The sequence below is a fragment of the Cornus florida genome, unplaced genomic scaffold (genome assembly GCF_030987335.1).
Source record: "Cornus florida cultivar Cherokee Brave unplaced genomic scaffold, ASM3098733v1 CherokeeBrave_3.0.0_Hap2_Chr01, whole genome shotgun sequence".
NCBI lineage: Eukaryota > Viridiplantae > Streptophyta > Magnoliopsida > Cornales > Cornaceae > Cornus > Cornus florida.
The window spans coordinates 37,072,441-37,091,487 of record NW_026775571.1 but is presented as its reverse complement, the minus strand read 5'-3'; the positions used below and the strand labels follow the sequence as shown (position 1 = coordinate 37,091,487).

Genomic DNA, 19,047 nt, shown 5'->3' with positions numbered 1-19,047 from the left:
GTTAACCATCTGTTAACACGAAAAGATAGACGTCAGTACCCTTTCTATACGAACCATAAGGAATACAATGAATTATAACTTAAGCTCTATTCAAGAGAAAATGCTACGCGGAAGACTTAATACGAAAACATCCTAGAGACACTTGAACCTGGAGTGCTCTGATACCAACTGTGATACCCCTCGGATCCGAGACACGGGTTGATCAGGCCCAGGCCCAAACTCGAGGAAATATCAAACAATTAATATTTTATAATGAACACGGAATACAAAATAAATTAAGAAATGAAATTAAAGCTGGAAGGAACTAAAAATAGAATCCGCAAAATATTATAATTATTAAAATCCATCAAACCCAAACTCCAAAACTCCATCAGTTTACAACTTGGGAATCCATCTCTAGTGGACCCATATTAAACATCCAAACGGAAGATAGAACAACTGTAATAAACGTCCAGAAATAAAACTATAGAGAGAGCCCTACATCGTCGGAAGAGTAAATAGAAACCTCTGCTCAACACGAACACGTCTAAGCCTGGAACTGTTGTGTACCTGAAAAATAGAAGTGGGTCAGGCCCACGCGCAAGTTCTATACTATTACAATCCAAACAGAGGCCCGATACGCATGTACATCCTAAACAACTCAACAATAGCTAATAGTCCGTAAATATATATATATAGTCACACTAAAAGACTCTGACTGGACTACAGACCGGTCTCAACCTGAATAGAGGTAACATGCTAAAACGCACACGAAGTGGGTATATGTACCTATACCTAAACAGGGTACACCTCCAACCATCGTAGCCAGCTACACATCCCGATGCATATACGCTCCCTAGCCATCGGTCCTGAGGCTCAAGCTCATACCGAGGCACCATAACAGTACATATATAAAATCCATCCAAAATCCCTAGTATTGCCGCTCAACAAGTAGTTGCCATGACAATACAAATCCACGGGACTTAACTTTTAGTTAATCCCATCCTTATTCCAAGTAGGTGGGTAATGGTATTGTTTTAAAAACCAAACCCATCCTTAGTATGCCACCGTTCCATACCGGTGCCTACTTTCCAATCCTCCAGTAGTCAATAATACTAATAAATCAAGTATATATCAACTAAATTCCAACATCCAACATTCAATGTTAGCAGTGATAAAATAAGCATTGGTAAACAGGGTCACAACAACAACATATACATGCCCAATTTAAGTTGTTCCCTTTAGTCTGATATAAAGACAGAATTAATTAAAACTTCCATTTAACACCTTACAAATGACATACAGATATGTAGGGTATGTATCACAAAATCCTGACCTCCATAGTTGATACTAACTGTGATAATGTAAGCATCAAAACAATATTCACAGTATGTATGTAGACATGCTCAAATTATAGTGTTCAACAAAACCGATCTAGTGTTAAACTCAAATCCTCCTAGTATTTAAGTTCCAACAGTTGCTATTACAGAAGTTAAGATAGCTATCATCTAGACCCATCCTTCCAATAATTTATACTAGCAGTGGTAAGGAAAAACGTGAACCACAGAACCACAATGCATCCACAAACATGCTTAGTCTAGGTTGAACAAGCATACAACACTACTGTAACTATTAGTTTCATAGCAAAACAGATATCATTTTAGTTTGTTTTAATCTTCATTAATCCTGAAATCATTTAAGAGTGCAAAGAGTATGAAGCCTAAGGGAAAGAGTAAGGATAGAATCTTGCCTCAGAAACTTTTGTTCAAAGTTTCAACGTCGTCTTCTTAAAAAATCCCGGCGAGTTCCAAAACCTGGTTACTGTTCACGGGTACGAAACACTATTCCCGAACTCAAAATCTGATCTCCCCCGTTCAGATTGTGCAACACTGAGTCATGAACCTACCCTCCAAATTTCAGCTCGATCGGACCACGGACGAAGCACGATCGGATGTCTGATGAATCTGGGCAGAATGGAAAAAAAAACCTGTGCGACCCAGTTACTGTTCATGAGTACGAATCACTGTTCCCAAGGTCAAACTCTGATCTCCACCATTCAGATTGTGCATTACTGAGTCGTGAACCTCTCCTCCAAAATTCAGCTCGATCGGACCACGGACGAAGCGGGATCGGATGTTTGATGAAATCTGAGCAGAATGGAAAAAAACCTGTGCGACCCAGTTACTGTTCACGAGTACAAATCACTGTTCCCGATATCAAACTCTGATCTCCACCGTTCAGATTGTGCATCACTGTGTCATGAACCTCTCCTCCAAAATTCAGCTCGATTGGACCACGGACGAAATGGGATCGAAGCTTTGATCAAACATTGGCAGAATGTGAAAAACTGCGTTTTTCCTTCTTCACTTCCACAAAACGTGTGCTTTGTTAAAAAAAAAACCCTACACAGACGTCTACCTTATACTTATTGAGTTTTCCTAAACCCTAGGTTCATTTAAGTCCAACTCACAATCTTAACCGGCCCATCCAATTAACGTAAAAACCTACGACGGCTATAATATAAAACCCTAATTTATACTGTAATTAAAACCTTAGTTAGATGTATTTACCTAATTACCCTATTCACCATTAAATACTTAACAAATAATCTAATTGAACAAAATAATAATTAGTAAACCCAATTAAACCAAATAAGACACACATAAAATAAGACACACATAGAATAATTAAACCAATTACACTTAAACCATTAATGCCAATTAAATAATTAAAACACTAACAAGTAATTCCAATCAAATAACTAAATCAATAAATATCATTTAAATAAATTAAATCACCACAAAAGAAAACAATTAAGCAATTAATAAAAAAAATAATGACACATAATCAAATAAAATACACTTAAATAATAAATTAAATACCATTAAATAACAGGAATATCCTTTTTAAAATTAGGGGTATTACATCAAAACACCATTTAAGTACATAATCTAATTAAACAATTAACACATAAACAAAATACAAATAACACATAAACACATAATCAAATACTCAAGTAACACTTAATTCAATTCAACCCATAAGCAATTAGTCAAATAATCAATTAAATAATTAAAAAAATAATTTAAATAAATAAATAAAAATTGAGACTATCCTTTTAAAATTAGGAGTATTACAAGCACTGATTTCCGGCGCTTGCGATGTTGATGAAGAAAGTGGTCTCTGTATTGCCCGCCATTGATAAAAACGGTATTGTGTCCGGTGAAGTTGTGTTGTCCGATGCTGGTGAAGGTGAAGGGACCGTAGGTAGTGAGACGGTGGCTACAAGATGAATTGATACGGTGGCGGCGAAATCAGCGGTGGAACCGCGAGCAAGGGGTTAGTATTACTTTTCACCCACTTTTCCTTAAGAATCCGATCATCAAATCGAATTTTCCCCCCAACTCCTCCAAATAGTGAAAATTTGGGATTTGATTTGATTACAATTTGATGATGGTAATACACTGGGCGTTTACGATTTGATTCAAAAGTGTGAAATTATAAGGTTGTAATCCGAGTCACTGGTTGTTGCTTCTGACCCTTGGAAAGGTTGTAGTTGGTTTTAAGTAGTAATTTCTCTACGTAAAATCGGTAATAAATTCCTTAAATTTGTATCTTTCATCCCATTTTTTACTTATCAATTGGTTCATGTGTAATTCTGCATTTGTAAATAAGTGTTTTATTCGATTTCATCAAGGCCCATGGTGTTGTTTGCTTCTGATTTCGATTCTTTGGACAATCTACAAATGCAGAATTACACAAACATAGCCCAAGTGGTTATGAAGGAGATATATACATATATACACACACACATACACAAATAGAAGAAGGGAGGGAGAGAAAAAGGTTTAGGTCGGCAATTTTTTTGTGAATAAGATGAACAGTGGTTCCAAGGATATATATTTGTGTGTGTATACAGATGGATAAGAGCGTGTTTGGGTGTAATAGTAAGAAGAGGGTGTGTTTGTGTTTAGGTGTCAAAATAAAAGGCAATATAGTATTTTCATGTTTATAAGGACATTATGGCCTTTAAATTAAATATTATGGGTTAACGGCGAGTTTCAACCGGTGCCGTCGCTGGATGGGATCATCTGCAACAAAAACGAATAGGTCGGGATTTTTTTTGCAATTTTTGTAGTTCAGGGGGGTTTGTTGCTAATTAGGCGATAGGTGAGGGGTGTTTTTTTTTTTTTCATCTAACCCTATGAATTATACAAACTGAGCCCAACTCTTAACAGTAATAAGCCCAATCCTACTGAAGCCCAAAGTCTTCAGAGTAATAAGCCCAAGCCTTCACACTAACATGAGACGTGTCCTTCACAGTTCATAAAACCCAGAATTTTGGTATATCATAATCCTATACACGCCCAATTTCAGGAGTGGTTGGGACTTGACAGAGCGCCAACAGTGTGAGGAAAATGGTGCTGATGGTGAAGGGAGGAATCGTGGAGCAGCGACGGCATATATAACCACCGGTTGACGATGGCGGTGTTGACGATGTGTTGATCAGCGGTGTGTTGACGATGTAGAGAACAGCGGCCGGTAATGAGACGCACTCCCAACGCCGACATCTTTGGTGCTTGACGGCGTCAGAGAGTTGGTGTTGATCGCAGAGGATGTGAGGACTGGAATTGCTAAGGAAGAAGGTGGCGCGTGCACGCGTGAAAAGCGCGTTAGATCTACTCGCAAGAGCACCGGTAGCGTGCGCGCGTGGTTGGATGGTTCAGTGGAATTTGAGACTGAATTTCAGGCAGTTTTCAAAACAAAGATCAGATGTACGGTTCAGAGGTATGATTCCTGATTCCTGATACCATGTTGAATAAGAGAGAGACAGAGATATATAATATATGTTCTGTATATTGAAGTGTAAATAAATCATATGCAAATTGAGATATATAGGCTAGTGATCAACAACGGCTATACAATAATCACGGCTATACTACGACACGGCTATAATATAATATAACATTATTATGGTAACAAATTATATTAGAAACCATGTATTTTGATTTCATGTTGCCTTTTCTGGTTCGCCTTTTAGTTGGAAATATTGCTTTGGAGACATCACCTTTTATTCAATTATATAGGGGTATAGATTTTTTTCCGATTAGTAATTTTTTTGGGGTGTGTATCTAAATGTCGGTATATATGTATATGTAGATATATCTCTATATATGGGCGCATAGATATATGTAATATATGTAGATACATGTAATGTTATATCATCTTTGAAGTATTACGTTGCATTTAATGTAGCTTTTATTATCTTTTTTGCAACTGCAATTTCAGCAACTATCAGATTTCAACATTTTATTATATTTGTCAGTCTTAAAGTTAAAGATGTGTTTAGAGTTGAATCTAAAGTGGGGCGAGTTTAGCAAGATACAGGATCACGTTAGACCTCTGGTTCTAACTTCTACATGATTACATTCTGCCTCCTTTAATTTTTTTTGTTTTTCCATGTGTATATATAGATATATTTGTACACTAGACCAGTATTGTTAGTAGTCTTTTTAAGTCGGCTCCCTTGGAAGAAAGTTGCATGATTATGTGAAACTTAGCTTCATTTGATTTCCTTAGTTTCCTTGAGTTTGCAATTTTCATTTTATCTGATAATATGGGTCCTCCTTTCATTTTAGGTTTCCATGGTTTCGAGACTCCAGCACGGAAATTTTGTAGAGTTGCTTGGATACTGTGTTGGAGGGGATATCCGTGTTTTAGCACATGAGTTTGCAACCATGGGATCTTTACATGACATTTTGCATGGTATGCATAATTGGCCTATCTTTTTTTAATTGAGTAAGAACTTTACTTCAAAATTTCTTTAAGTGAGAAGCAATTTCTTGAATTATATATCAACACACAGGTAGAAAGGGAGTTCAAGGGGCACAACCAGGTCCTGTGCTTGACTGGATGCAACGTGTGAGAATTGCTGTTGATGCTGCAAGGGGATTGGAGTATTTGCATGAGAAGGTTCAACCTTCTATAATACACAGGGATATTAGATCTAGCAATGTGCTCCTGTTTGAGGACTTTAAGGCCAAGATTGCAGATTTCAACCTTTCAAATCAGGCTCCTGACATGGCTGCTCGCTTCATTCTACAAGAGTTTTAGGAACCTTTGGATATCATGCGCCAGAGTATGTCTCTAAGACCCAAATTATGCGTGGATGTGACTATTATTATTTTATTTTCCATCTCTTACATGTCTGATGTCTCTCTCTCTCAGAATAGATATTTTAATTTTTGTTCTTGAGTGATTTAGTTTCATGCTATTTACTGATACAAACTTGATGTTATTACAACCAATCAGTTACTTATGAGTCCCGCTATAGCAGGATCCTAAGAAATTAGAGGACTTTTGAGAATTCTAATTTTTTTATTTTTTATTTTATTAGCTCAGTTCATATAGCAATTGACTTCCAAACATTTGATTAGGAAATAGTATTTTCTTGTATCGATTATGAGTTCTTTTAGCCAAGGGGTGTAGCATCAGTGGCGACCAAGTTGACTTGGACAAGTCATCTCAGTCTCACTGGCTTCTGGTAAATGACTGACAGTACAATATTTAAGTAAGACTAACTTTGTCTCAATAGTATCGTGCAATGAATCACAAGTACCACTCTATATATTTATCTCTTGTGTGGCATTGCACTAGCCATATTGGTATTGGCTTATAATGTTTCAGACGTATTATTTCGTCTTTTCTTTACAAAAACAATGCTTCTCACTGGCAGTCACTCAATTTTCCCTAAAACAATATGTCTCCTACTTTGTCTTTCTTGCATTCCAAAACCCATTTATAGTCTCACATTTTCTCTCTGTTTCACTCATATCTCGGCCAGTAGTGCATTTTCCTGTTCGATTATCAGGTATATCCAGGCTTTGATCCTTGGGTAGTTGGTTTTCTCTAACACAAAAGCAAAAAGAAAGAGAAAAGTCTTTTTTATTGATTTTCAAATTTCATTTTAAACGTAGATAATTATTCATATATATCCAAGTGTGCATGCATATTGTTAAATTGTATGTAATTTCTTTGAAATAGTAAATATAATATTTAAATGTCATTAGGTCTTTGTAGAACTATAATCGGATCTATGACATGATTATGATGTGATACTAATTCCTTTATAAATCTTTCAGACAATGTTATATATTTTATAAATGTTCTATTTTATGTATATTCATTTTTTATTCTTATTTTTCTATTTTGTAAGACTTGTACGTAGCTTATCTTTGAATACCACCTGATTGGTATCCGATATGCTGCGACTGAGTCACATTGCTAGCCCCCATTTAATGACCTATATTGTGACTTGTAAATGTATTCTTGCCCAATGATTATTAATATTTAAAGGGTGATTTATTGTGTATTTATTTATTTATTTATTTATTGTATTAAATATATCAACTTAATAAGGGTTTTGTGGGTTGCAACTTACCATCATTGGGATGACAATTTAGCAATGTCAATTATGACTTTGCTTCCTACAGTTTGCAAGACCAGAATGGTCACTTGGGATGCCACTTACCCTATTATGAATGATGTTGGTGTACTTGGATCATTGTTATAGACATTTGAAATAAAAATGTATTAGAAAGCATTCAAAAGGGGAACACATCTTGAAGGCTACACAAAGGCCAAAAGCCAAGAGGGCCTAAGGACCCAAAAACCCCAAAATATCAACCAATTCCTCTATAGATTTACAAGTTGTCCGCATAACCCAGCAAAAAAGCGAGCTAACAATAAGAGATTTAGAGACCCAATAGAAGATTCCTCTCCATCAAAGGACCTTCTATTATGCTCCTTCCATAGACACCACCAAATGCATAAGGGCGCCACCCTCCAATCGTGGGATCCCACAAGGCACCCTATTCAAGCATTAATCAAGCCTCTTGAAGACCGAGGAATGACCCACTGAACTCCAAACAAGCCAAAAAGAAGACCCCAACAATCGTAGTCCACGAGACAACTCTCCAACTATCAGTATTTTATTGTAACTGGTCAGTTAAGGTTCAATATTTTCTTTGTTGGTTTTTAAATTAACAAGAAATTTAAATTTTAATCTAAAAATTTGAAAGCAAAAGATTGTTATTAGGAGGGAAGGAAAAATGTTATATGATTTTCGGACTTCAGTTAGAAGCTTGTTGAGGTGGAACCTTTTTTTCATCATCATCCTCCTCTCCTTTATCCCATAGAGATGGGGTCGGCCAAATGAATTATCTTTTTCCATTTTTTCCTATTATACACCATGGTTTCAACCTATTTTTCATGCAATATCTTAATATTCCGCCTAGAGCCCAATTATCCGGTTGGAGTTTGCCCTTCATACAAATTGGTTCTATGATTTATTTGAAACAATCTTCGTGGAATAATGACTTCTGAGAACACTAGTGATAATTTTTAATGTTTTTCCAGGTAAGCAAAACTTTCAGGTAAATGATTTTTAGTCTGAGTTGAGTGGAGAGTTGGGAACATCTCCTGTGATGAAGCTTGCAGAAGAAAAGACTATGCATGTGGCTCTAACACTGGCTGCATAGAAACCAGTGTTAATGACAGAGTGGAATATCGATGTCGCTGCTCTCAAGGTTACCAAGGGAACCCTTACCTCCCCAGTGGATGCCAAGATAACACTACTAGTACTACTACTTTCTTTATTCTTCACGGTTAATTACTTTATAATCAATTAAGCCACTAGTTGCTCTGTTTTTTGGGCTTTCTTTTGCTTGCTAGCTGCTGGTTTTAATTTTAATTTTCTTTTTTTTTCTTGTTAGCCGAAATTCTGGCTTATTTACTTTATCTGGGCACTACTGCTTGTCAGACTTGCTGCATATTCTTCAACTTCTTAATATGGGTCTAACTATGTACAGAACTAATGCAGGAAACAATTGAAAAACCATATTTGCTTAACAATTAAAAGATATAAATTTGAAACCTAAAAAGTTTAGTCATAAGGACTGAATCGAGTGTATTTGGGCAAACCTTATAAGGAACTGGTAATTGATTGATGTGGTAGGCTGGCTAAGTTCCATAGTCATAAGAACTGAAATTGTTTAAGAATTGTTAGAAATGACCACCTACTCTAAAATTAAAGATTGACTGATAGAATTAATGAGAAGATAGTTGAGGCATCTAAGCTATGGCAACATTGTGAAATGTAAAAAGTTCGACAAATATTGACATACCTTGGTAGAGGTACATTGTTAAGTTTCACCAAAAGATCTTTTTGCAGTTGTCTTAATTTTTATAATTCATTCATTTAAAATTCCAGACTACACTGAATACTTTTACATGGATGTGGAATTTATCACTTCGAATGCGGTAGAACTAAAGCATATTGAACTAATTGAAGTAATGCTGTTTTGGGAAGTCTTAACAAGTTCCAAAAATTGGATCTTAGAATTTGGAATTACAGTCTTCAAATACTTTAATCATAGGAAACTACCTCTCTGCACTCCTCCATTTCTACCCACCGGGTATCAACTCTGAAAGGCTTCTTCCATTGCCTCTGCTGACCCATCTCAAATCCACCAATAATGCCATATGATCCAGACCTATAACTTTGATGTGTTGAAGGATAGATTTCATATAACAGTCCAACCAACCCCTATTGCTCAATGCTCTGTCCAAATCGTAAAATTTAATTGAATTAAACTAATAAAAAGTGCCCTTGCTTTCATATTGATTTATGTAACAAACAAAATAGAAATAGTCCTTTGAGAACGCCCTTTTGTTTATACCATTTATGATCTATAATATTTGAATTTGAAGAACTTATATAATGTACTTTTTGTTTTCTGGATCGAAAGATATTGATGAGTGCAAAGGTCCAAAGAAGAATGTTTGTCCAAAGGGTTCTCTTTGCAACAACACAGGAGGTAGCTACTCATGCAGGTGCCCACCTGGTTTCTACAGCGTTCAGGGAAATGGAATTGGATGCATACCGGACCAAGGAAGACCATCATTAGTTCTAATTATTGCTTTAGGTACAATTTTTTGCTATTCTCTTATACCTTCCTCTCCATGAAATTGTGCTCATCTTTTCTGCACATGCAGGCATTGGAATTGCTATTGGTATTCTGGTCTTAATTGCTATTGGTATATGGTGGCACCGGAAACTTGAAAAGAGATGGATGAAGAAAATGAAACAGAAGTTCTTTAAGAGGAATGGAGGTTTGATATTACAAAAAGAGATCTCTTCAAGTGAAGAAACTGTGGCGAAAACAAAACTCGGCATAAGAGTTGGAGAAGGCCACACAGAATTATAATGGAAGTAGAGTCATTGGCAAGGGAGGATTTGGTACAGTCTACAAAGGGACGTTTTCAGATGGTAGCATGGTAGTGGTTAAGATATCTAACAAAGTTGATGAAGCTCAATTTGGTCAGTTCATCAATGAAATTCTGATCCTTTCCCAAATAAACGAAAGACAGATCGTGATCTCTAGGCAACAACCTAACAACGTCACAATGTGTCTCTGGTTTATTTCTTAGCTATTTTTTATTATTATTTATTATTTATTTATTTATATATTTTTGTCGATTTCTAACTTTTAACTAAATATAACGAGACTATATAAAATTTAAGAAAATTATCCAAATGGTCTTGAAAAAAATAATTAATACGGAGTACTATTTTAGAGTAAACTATATTTTTTTTTAATAGAAAACTAAAATTGAATGCTAAATTAATTGAGAAACTCTAAAGGTTAATTGCCTCATTAAAAATTGCTATAAATTTTTTTTTTGGAAAAAATTTCAAGGATAAAGTAGGACTCATGGAGCACGACACTTTTTAAAAAGGTGTTACGGACATCTGCTTTCAAGACGTTGACACATTTGGGACATAAAGAATGGATATAATGTGAAACAGATGCCACTTAGGGCTCGTTTGGTATGCGTTTTGTTTTTGATGTTTTGTTTTTGGTTAAAATAGAAATAATGTTTTTGTTATAGGGTGTTTTGGAACAAATTCGAAAGTACGTTTGAAAACTATATTTTGCTGTAGGTATGTCAAAAACAAAAACATGTAAAACATGTTTGGACACAAATATATATATATATAAATCTTTGCAAGGTAATGCTACAGTGAGGTTTGGGATAGCAGACCCCTCTCTCTCTCTCAAAAATCACTCTGTAACTCTCTTTTTTTCTCTGGGTTTGGGATAGCAGACCCCTGTAGCCAAACACAGCACAACCACTCTTCTTCTTCTTCAACGAAAGTTGCAACTACGGGCCAGAAACAAAAGACGGCAGCCACTGAAACACCTGCGCCGATGTATGAAGCAAGAAGACGACCGGTGATGAAGCTAGGGACATAACACAGGGTGACGACAGCAAGAAAACTCTGGCGATAGCAAAGAATGAGGTCGAGGTACGAAGAAACAGGTAAAAAATTTCACGATCTGATAGGCAACTTGTCGATGATGAAGACGCCAACACACAAAGAAATCTTCGGCTGCTGTACTGTCCCTCCGATTACGATCCTCCAAATTGGGTCGCAAGAAAAAAAAAATACAACCCCCGAATCAAAATATCGACCCAGTTGCAGAGAGAGAGAGTGGGCAAGTTCAAGTCTGAGAACAAGAATAGAGATGGAGGCATTATTTATAGGTAATAATAGGTTTTGATTCTTGTAGACAGATAGATAACTGAAATAAATGGGTTTTGAACTTTTGATTCTTGTAGATTTGGGCAAGTTCAGAGTAGAGAATGAGAATAGAGATGGAGGCGATTGGAAATCGCCTTTGAATCGCAGAGAGAGTATCGGGAGAGGAGAGAGAAATTTTGTGCAAAAATGACCTAAAATGTTTATATAGCTAAAACAAATTGGGCCGACTGTTTCATCCATTACAGTGCTTTTTATTGGGCTACAGTATTAAAACAACAAAAAACACCATTTTGGTGTTTCACTTTTGGGCCACTGTTTGAAATAATGTTTTGTACTGTTTAAAACAAAACAAGTGTTACCAAACATGTTTTTGGGCCTGAAATGAAGCCCTGTAACAAAAACACCAAAGCAAAACACCAAACAAACAGGTCCTTAAATATCAATTGGACACCTACTTCAAAACTGAAAAAAAGACAAATAGCTGCTTAATTATATGTATACAATTAAAATATGCAATGAAAATCAGAATCTTCTCCAGGGTCTAGTGTACAATAAGGGATCCCAATTATATGGAATAAGCCATAACCAATGGCCCAATGCAAAGCTGCCAATGAACCATTGGCTTTCACTTCAAAAAGGTTAGACACATAAACATAAACAACCTGCACCAATTTTATGTTCATTCTCAAAAGCATGAAAACAAAGCCCAGCTGAAGCACACACCACATTGTAGCCCCCATCAAAATACAACAAACGCATTCGAATACATACCTACTACATCAGAGTGTCAATCAAAATGAACTGAAAAACAAATTTATAATTTTACCGAGAGATCTTTAAGAAAACTTTTTAACTTATGCCTTTAAAATTGAATGAAGCACCAACATTTAACATTACATGCTACATGAGAATGACATATTACCATAAAGATGAAATGATAAACAATTCGACATTATTATAGTCTTTGAATTTCAAGGTTACACAAATTCTACACTCAAACACACGCCTTAACCGATGTTGCACCCATCTCCATGCAAAAGTAGCGGACAGAGAAGTATGCAAGAAGGAGATATGCTATGCTACTTGTAGTTGTACATGCAACAAAACATTGTCTAGTGCAGTGTTGACATGCTTAGATTTTACGAGAATTGGAACGGGCAATTCCCATTTTGACATAAAACTGATTAAAAAAACCTAAGCATATTTCCAAGTATGTGTTTGTAATGAGTGTGTGTTTACTTTAACTTTCTAAAAACATTAAAGCATATTTTCAAGTATCTTGTCAGAATTCCCTTTCAAGACACTCATCACTTCTATGGTAATATTGTTCTAACCCTTCTTCTATTTTTGTTCTCATTGCATATTGAGGATAATGTGCAATTCAAGTTTGGGGGTAAGGCAATATAATTACAAGTTTGTGTTTGTGTTTATTTCACACTTTTTGAGAAATTTGTAATTTTTGGTAGAGTAGAGAGTATGTGGTGTTAGCAATGATTTTATGTCTATGAACCTAATTTGGTGTCCCAAAGCAAATTTTAATGGATTAATACATCATATATATGGAATTAATGTTATTTTGGGGATAAATTGAAAATTTTGACATCTTATCCGTATATCCTGGTAAAAATTATTAGTCTCTGCACATTCTTATAATTTTTGATCTCTATAATACTTCACTATGCATGTATACACACTTGCATGAATTCTGTGGGTTATAAACTTAATATCTTGTTATGTTTTGTGATTCACTGAGATGAGAGGGTGAATTTAAAAATTTTGAGACCTTACACAAAATTTATAGTCGTTTTTATTATAATGACGGTATAAACAAGGGTGGATCTAGGGTGGGCTTCAGCCCATCAAAAAAAAAATATATATTACTAGTATTAGTTCACCCAAACAAGTCCAAGTCAGTTAAATTTATGTTTAATATTAACCCGCTCCATTGACAATTCCAAAATCCACATAATTGATTTGGCTCGTCACACATCTCATAAATTGTTTTATCCAATGATTAAAATGGGTGACCTAGTGGCTCTTCCCATTAAAGAGACCTATTCGGAGCATTAATCTTTTGTGTTTACCTAACTAATAATAATAATAATAGGACTTTGTGTTTTATGAACAAATAGTATAAAAATAAAAATAAAATTTCTGAAAAATTTACCTATATTTAATAGTACTAATGAATAGTTAAATTTTTTCTTGAATTTTTTTTGGGAAACTACACTTATAAATAAATTTAGGAGCCTTAAATAACAAATCAATCTATTTTTAAAGTTAATTTTTCAATTTGGTCGAGTTAAGTAAAATAATTACATATACATTAAAAACTATTATTTAGGTCCAAAATACCATCCAAACTCTTATTTCAAAATATCATTCCTAAATCAAATAATTATTTCATTTATAAAATTTAGAAAAACAACATTTTTGAGTTGACTTTCAACTTGGCATTTCTATATATGGTGTATATATTACCAAAATAAATAAAATAAAAAACAACATATATATATATATATATATATATATATATATATATATATATTTTGTGCAAAAAACTTTAATGATATCTCCTAATCTATATCAGTTCAAACTTGCAAATATTAATTTAGAAATATACAAATAATTTAGTTGAAATTCATTATGTATAATTTTTTTTTTTTCAATAAGTGGAAATTCATCCTATATATATATATATATATATATATATATATATAATTTATTTTGTACATAACTTTAACCATATCTCCTAATTTATACCAATATAAACTGGCAAATGTGAAATTTTTTCTATGAATATATATATATATAGACACACATACATACAGTATGCACGAGAGAGGGAGATCATGAAAAAACTAAATAGCCAACAATCATTTATTTATTTATTTATTTATAAAACAAGTGTAATTAATTAAGCAAAAAAATTGATGATCATCTCAAGTCATGCACCACAGCAAAGGCGATTTATATATTCTTGAGTTTATATATATATATATATATATATATATATATATATATATATATATATATATATATTGGGACTAACCTTTGATTACCCCATTTTTTACTATATTAAATATTTTTTATTATTTGTATAAGTTATCGTAGAAGTTGCAGCAATATGGTTCAAGATTAAAGGAAAGAAATTATTTAAAGAAAGTACTTGATTTTAGAGGAATAATTTTTAATATTTTGGAATAAGTGTTTAGAGGGCATTTTGGACTTAAACAATAGTTATTGATGCATACGTAATTATTTTACTTAATTCAACTAAAGTAAAAAATAAATTTTTAAAATAGACTATTTTGTTATTTAAGGCTCTTAACTCTATGTAAGTGTAGTTTTTTTAAATTTTTTTATTTCTTGCATATCAAAACAAATCTAGAATTTACCAGGTACAAGTATATCGGGATAGACAATGCTTAACTACTTACCGCTGAGTAGGATGAAGCTACTCACTCCTATGTGGTCCAATAACAAAATAACACATCACCTTTAATAATAAAATAATTCACACCTAAAAACACTATATACATTTAACAAAATAACACATCACCTTTAATAATAAAATAATTCACACCTAAAAACACTATATACATTTATTTGAGAGTTGATCCGAGAAAGCATAGAAAGGTGTAGATTATTTTATTATTAGATGTGATGTGTTATTTTATTATTGAACTATATAGGGGTGAGTATGGTAAAGTTACTCACCAGTGAGTAGCTAAGCATTATACTATCGGGATACTCATTAAAAGGTATTAAATTTCAGTCGATGCCTAGGTTAATTGGAGCCGGATATGTACTCATCAACATACGTTATACATATATGACTTAGCTAGATTACCGTACCCCGGCCACACTGAATACAGTTAATTAGGCCCATTACTGGCAGTATCCGGTAAACCTCTCTAACCTGTACTTTTGCCTGCCTAAATATATACCCTTCCTATTAAGAATGCCAACACAGACGCATTTGGACCTTGAAAAAACAACAGAAAAGTTCCTCTTTTAACTATATCCCCATGCAAAAGTTGGCCAAGACATGCAAGTGATCTCCAAAACAAACAATAGGGCAAAACTTATAATAGACAGAGTCCTCATCTCTCTCTCTCTCTATCTCTAGATCTCAATAGCCAAAAGGAATTGAGAGATCGAATCCGCCTCTCCCCCCCTCTCCCACATAAAAAATGGGTTGTGGGAAATCCAAACCCGCCGTCGCCACCGGAAATACCATTTCCCGGAGCAAGAGATCATCAAATACTGATCATGCCAAGAAGACCAAGGATATAGAAACAATTCCTGAAAAGACCACAAACAACACGAACACGAACACAGACACAAACACACAAGTTGAAACCAAAAATGCGAAGGTGGAGGAGGATTCGAACTCGTCCATCCAACCAAAACAAGAAATTGAAAATGCGGAGAAGGGCTCAGAGATTGGCAACATTATTGTCAAGGTTGTGGCTGATAAAGAAGATGTAAAGCTCAATGCGGATTCGAAAGAAGGCGATGGTAATGAAGAGAAGGACAAGAAGAAGCAGGGAGAGTTGATATCTGGTGGCGCTGACTCGCCAGAGAGTAGTTTTTTCTCGACGAGGGGGGATGGGGAAACCATTGAGGCCGTTATCTCGGAGGGAATGTCCGGGACGTCGGAGTATTACTCTCCTAGATGCAGGGATGGGGTGGTGGAGGAGAGCGAGAAAGTAGATACTGTTGTGGAGGAGAAAGGAGTTGTCCAAGAAACAAAAAGCGAAATGGAAACAAAGAATGGTTAGTCACCTTCTCCTCACTAAACAAACCCTTCATATTACAAAAGCCTGAGTTGACTAAATCGTCCTTATAATATATTGGGCGAGCATCGTCCATCCAACCATAGAGCCGTCCGTTCTCACTAGAAATTTTGAGTATACCAGGCACACCGAATATCTTCTATTATAAGGAAATAGTCACCACTGTTTTGAAAGAGAATATATCTTGTGTGCAGACTCGACCTAAGAAATTATTTTCATAAATTCTTTTTAGTCATGGCAATAAACATGGTTACAAAAGTCGTAAAACCATGTCTCTTAAGGGTAGCCACGTACCATTCCTTGTGAGAGGGTCAACTTATATAAGATGACTCCATATAAGAATCATTATTATTATTTTTTTTATGAAGCATCTTAAATTATAATTTTAAATTATGTGTACAGAAAAACCCAAAAATATGAATGTAGAGAATTTGATTGAAGAAGTACGAGTGGTGCCAAAGGTGGAGGAGCCGAAAGACACAGCCACCGTGGGACAAGCGGAGACTCCAAGTGCGGCCAAGGTAGGTTATTTTAGGTAAAATTGAATTTCCACTTATACAAACGTTTTATCATTACAACAATTACGCCAAACAGATTCATAATACACCGTTACAATAATTTTAAAAATAGAAAACAATTAAAAAAATTTTAAAGATTGTAATTTTTTTTTTTTTATTTAAAGAAAGACCTAATTTAAGAGAATAAATCTTACGTACTTAATTCTTTAGAAAGTAAGTACTGCTATTTATTTTCGGAATTTATTATTTATTTATTTAAAAAAAAAAATTATCTTTAATGAATTGGACCAAAGACCGCAGGGGATGGAATTCAAGCTCATACTGCAAGGAAAGGGAGATTAATTTTCTTTCCTAGAGTAGAGGAAAGTAAAATAATCAGCAAAAACTTACTGAAGAATTTTTTTGTTTGTACAGGAATTACATGTTACAGAGGATTCGTCAGCGAAAGATCCCAAGACAGATTGAGGGGCGAATTAGAATTGAATGATTGATCTTTGTTTATCCAAAATGTATTATATTTCAATTTTACTTACTGATGTACCGATTTTTATTTAGTATTGATTTTTTCTTTTTCTTTTTCTTTCTGTGTAATAATAATAATAAAAAGTACATATATACTTGGAGCATTCCCAAGGCCCAAACAAAAAAAGAAGGCCATCAAGCCCATTGGGAAACAAAAGGAGCACAAAATTCAAACAACCAAATAAACATAACCCAAAAAATCGTAAATAAACAAAACAGAAACACCAACCCAAATCCAAGGCCCAAATCAGTTCCAAAATCAAAATAACTAACAAAAAGTCAAAAACAATAGGCTTGTGCGGGAAACGTGACTAGGTATAAGCAAAAATAAAAATAATAATGGAACACTTTTGGCTCAAAGTTCGCCCCGACCATGGAATCCTGGCTCCCTCATTGGAATCACGCAATTGGAATCAGGCCCATACTATAGTACTTTTGGAATCTGTAACACAAGATAGCATTCAAATGGAAGCGCAAACAAGAGGAAGCACCCATAGTGCAGGTTAACTTAATCATTCATTTTAGATTCAATATGAAATTAATTCCATGAAAACAACAATGAAACAAGTAGTTTCTACTTGATACACTAACATTATTACTAGTCCAACTATTGTGTCTTCTTAAGGCAATAAGTAATTCTTGTTACATGTCTCTGAGCAGGAATCCACGCAAGTCTCAACTTTGTCTTCCCCTGACAATAAATAAATAAATGAGATATATATATTACATAAATTTATAGATATATATAGAGAGTGAGAGAGAGAGATTAATTACCTGCATCTTGTAATGTGCTAATATTGGTGCATAATGAATAAGCACAACCAAACTTGCAAAAGTGATGAGTACTGGATTGACTTAAGTTTTGAGGAGGAACCTTTGTAAAGATGCATTTAGCCAAACATACTGCTGCACATGTCTTTAACTGAGGGGGGATATGAAACACACAGGAAGCAAAACATTTACCATAGCATTTTGGAAATTTCCCAATAGAGGCTGTACACTGCCCCACAAACAACACCAACCCCAACACCAAAACAAACACTACAACTGCCCTTAATTTTCCTCCCTCCATCTACTCTGGTACGTATTGAATTGTGATCTTGGAAACTGCTAGATTACAATGAATTATACATCTTCCATATGTTCTAAGAAGGGTATATATAATGTTCCACCTTTGACTAGTTCTTAAAAATTCTTTATTACATAAGTTTTCTATTGGGCCTATTTACTTTTATGTTAGTGGCCTATTTACTTTTATGTTAGTGGCCTATTTATTTTGGTTTTATTGGACCTCTTTATTCTTTTTAATTTGGCTATTTATGTGATTTATTAGGTTTATTTAATTTTGCTATTTATGTAATTTATTGGGTTTATTTATAAATTCTCTACATTCCAAAATCTCCTTATTTCAATGGCTTGTGTTATCAACTAATCTAAACTTTTTTGTTCTCCTAGCTTTAAAAAAGGGCAAATAAGGTAACTTTTGAATGGTATAATTGTAATCACATATTAACCATTTGAACTTGGATCCCCTAGTAAAGCTTATACACATGTTGCTTTTGTACATTTTAAAAGGGTAATTTACACATTCCTTCCTTATGGTTTGTCATAATTACAC

The 19,047-nt window shown here is 34.4% G+C and overlaps 2 protein-coding genes across 3 annotated transcripts; both read left to right on the top strand.

The window, feature by feature from the left end:
- Nucleotides 1–4,321: 4,321 nt before the first annotated feature.
- On the top strand, nucleotides 4,322–10,519 carry LOC132294843 (PTI1-like tyrosine-protein kinase 3). 2 transcript variants are annotated; one of them, XR_009478222.1, is made up of 5 exons: nucleotides 4,322–4,767; nucleotides 5,619–5,745; nucleotides 5,846–6,118; nucleotides 9,789–9,965; nucleotides 10,036–10,519. XR_009478222.1 is itself a non-coding variant. In XM_059792853.1 (4 exons), exons 1-3 carry the CDS (start codon nucleotides 4,753–4,755, stop codon nucleotides 6,091–6,093), a joined length of 390 nt encoding a protein of 129 aa, XP_059648836.1. In that variant the 5' UTR covers nucleotides 4,325–4,752; the 3' UTR covers nucleotides 6,094–6,118; nucleotides 8,398–8,706. The 2 variants fall into 2 exon arrangements, 1 of the variants encoding a protein (XP_059648836.1); XM_059792853.1 differs by lacking the exons at nucleotides 9,789–9,965; nucleotides 10,036–10,519 and adding an exon at nucleotides 8,398–8,706 and having other exon boundaries at nucleotides 4,325–4,767.
- Nucleotides 10,520–15,752: 5,233 nt separating this feature from the next.
- On the top strand, nucleotides 15,753–16,224 carry LOC132270764 (uncharacterized; the record flags this gene model as incomplete). The annotated part of the gene is made up of 1 exon (XM_059771968.1): nucleotides 15,753–16,224. A coding segment is annotated over exon 1 (441 nt), but the record flags the coding sequence as incomplete, so codon positions are not given.
- Between the last annotated feature and the right edge of the window lie 2,823 nt (nucleotides 16,225–19,047).

What these genes read in the sequence shown, in the direction of transcription:
- LOC132294843 (XM_059792853.1), top strand. An exon ending in TTTACATGACATTTTGCATG is followed by an intron (nt 5,746 to 5,845) that starts GTATGCATAATT and finishes ATCAACACACAG; the next exon opens with GTAGAAAGGGAGTTCAAGGG.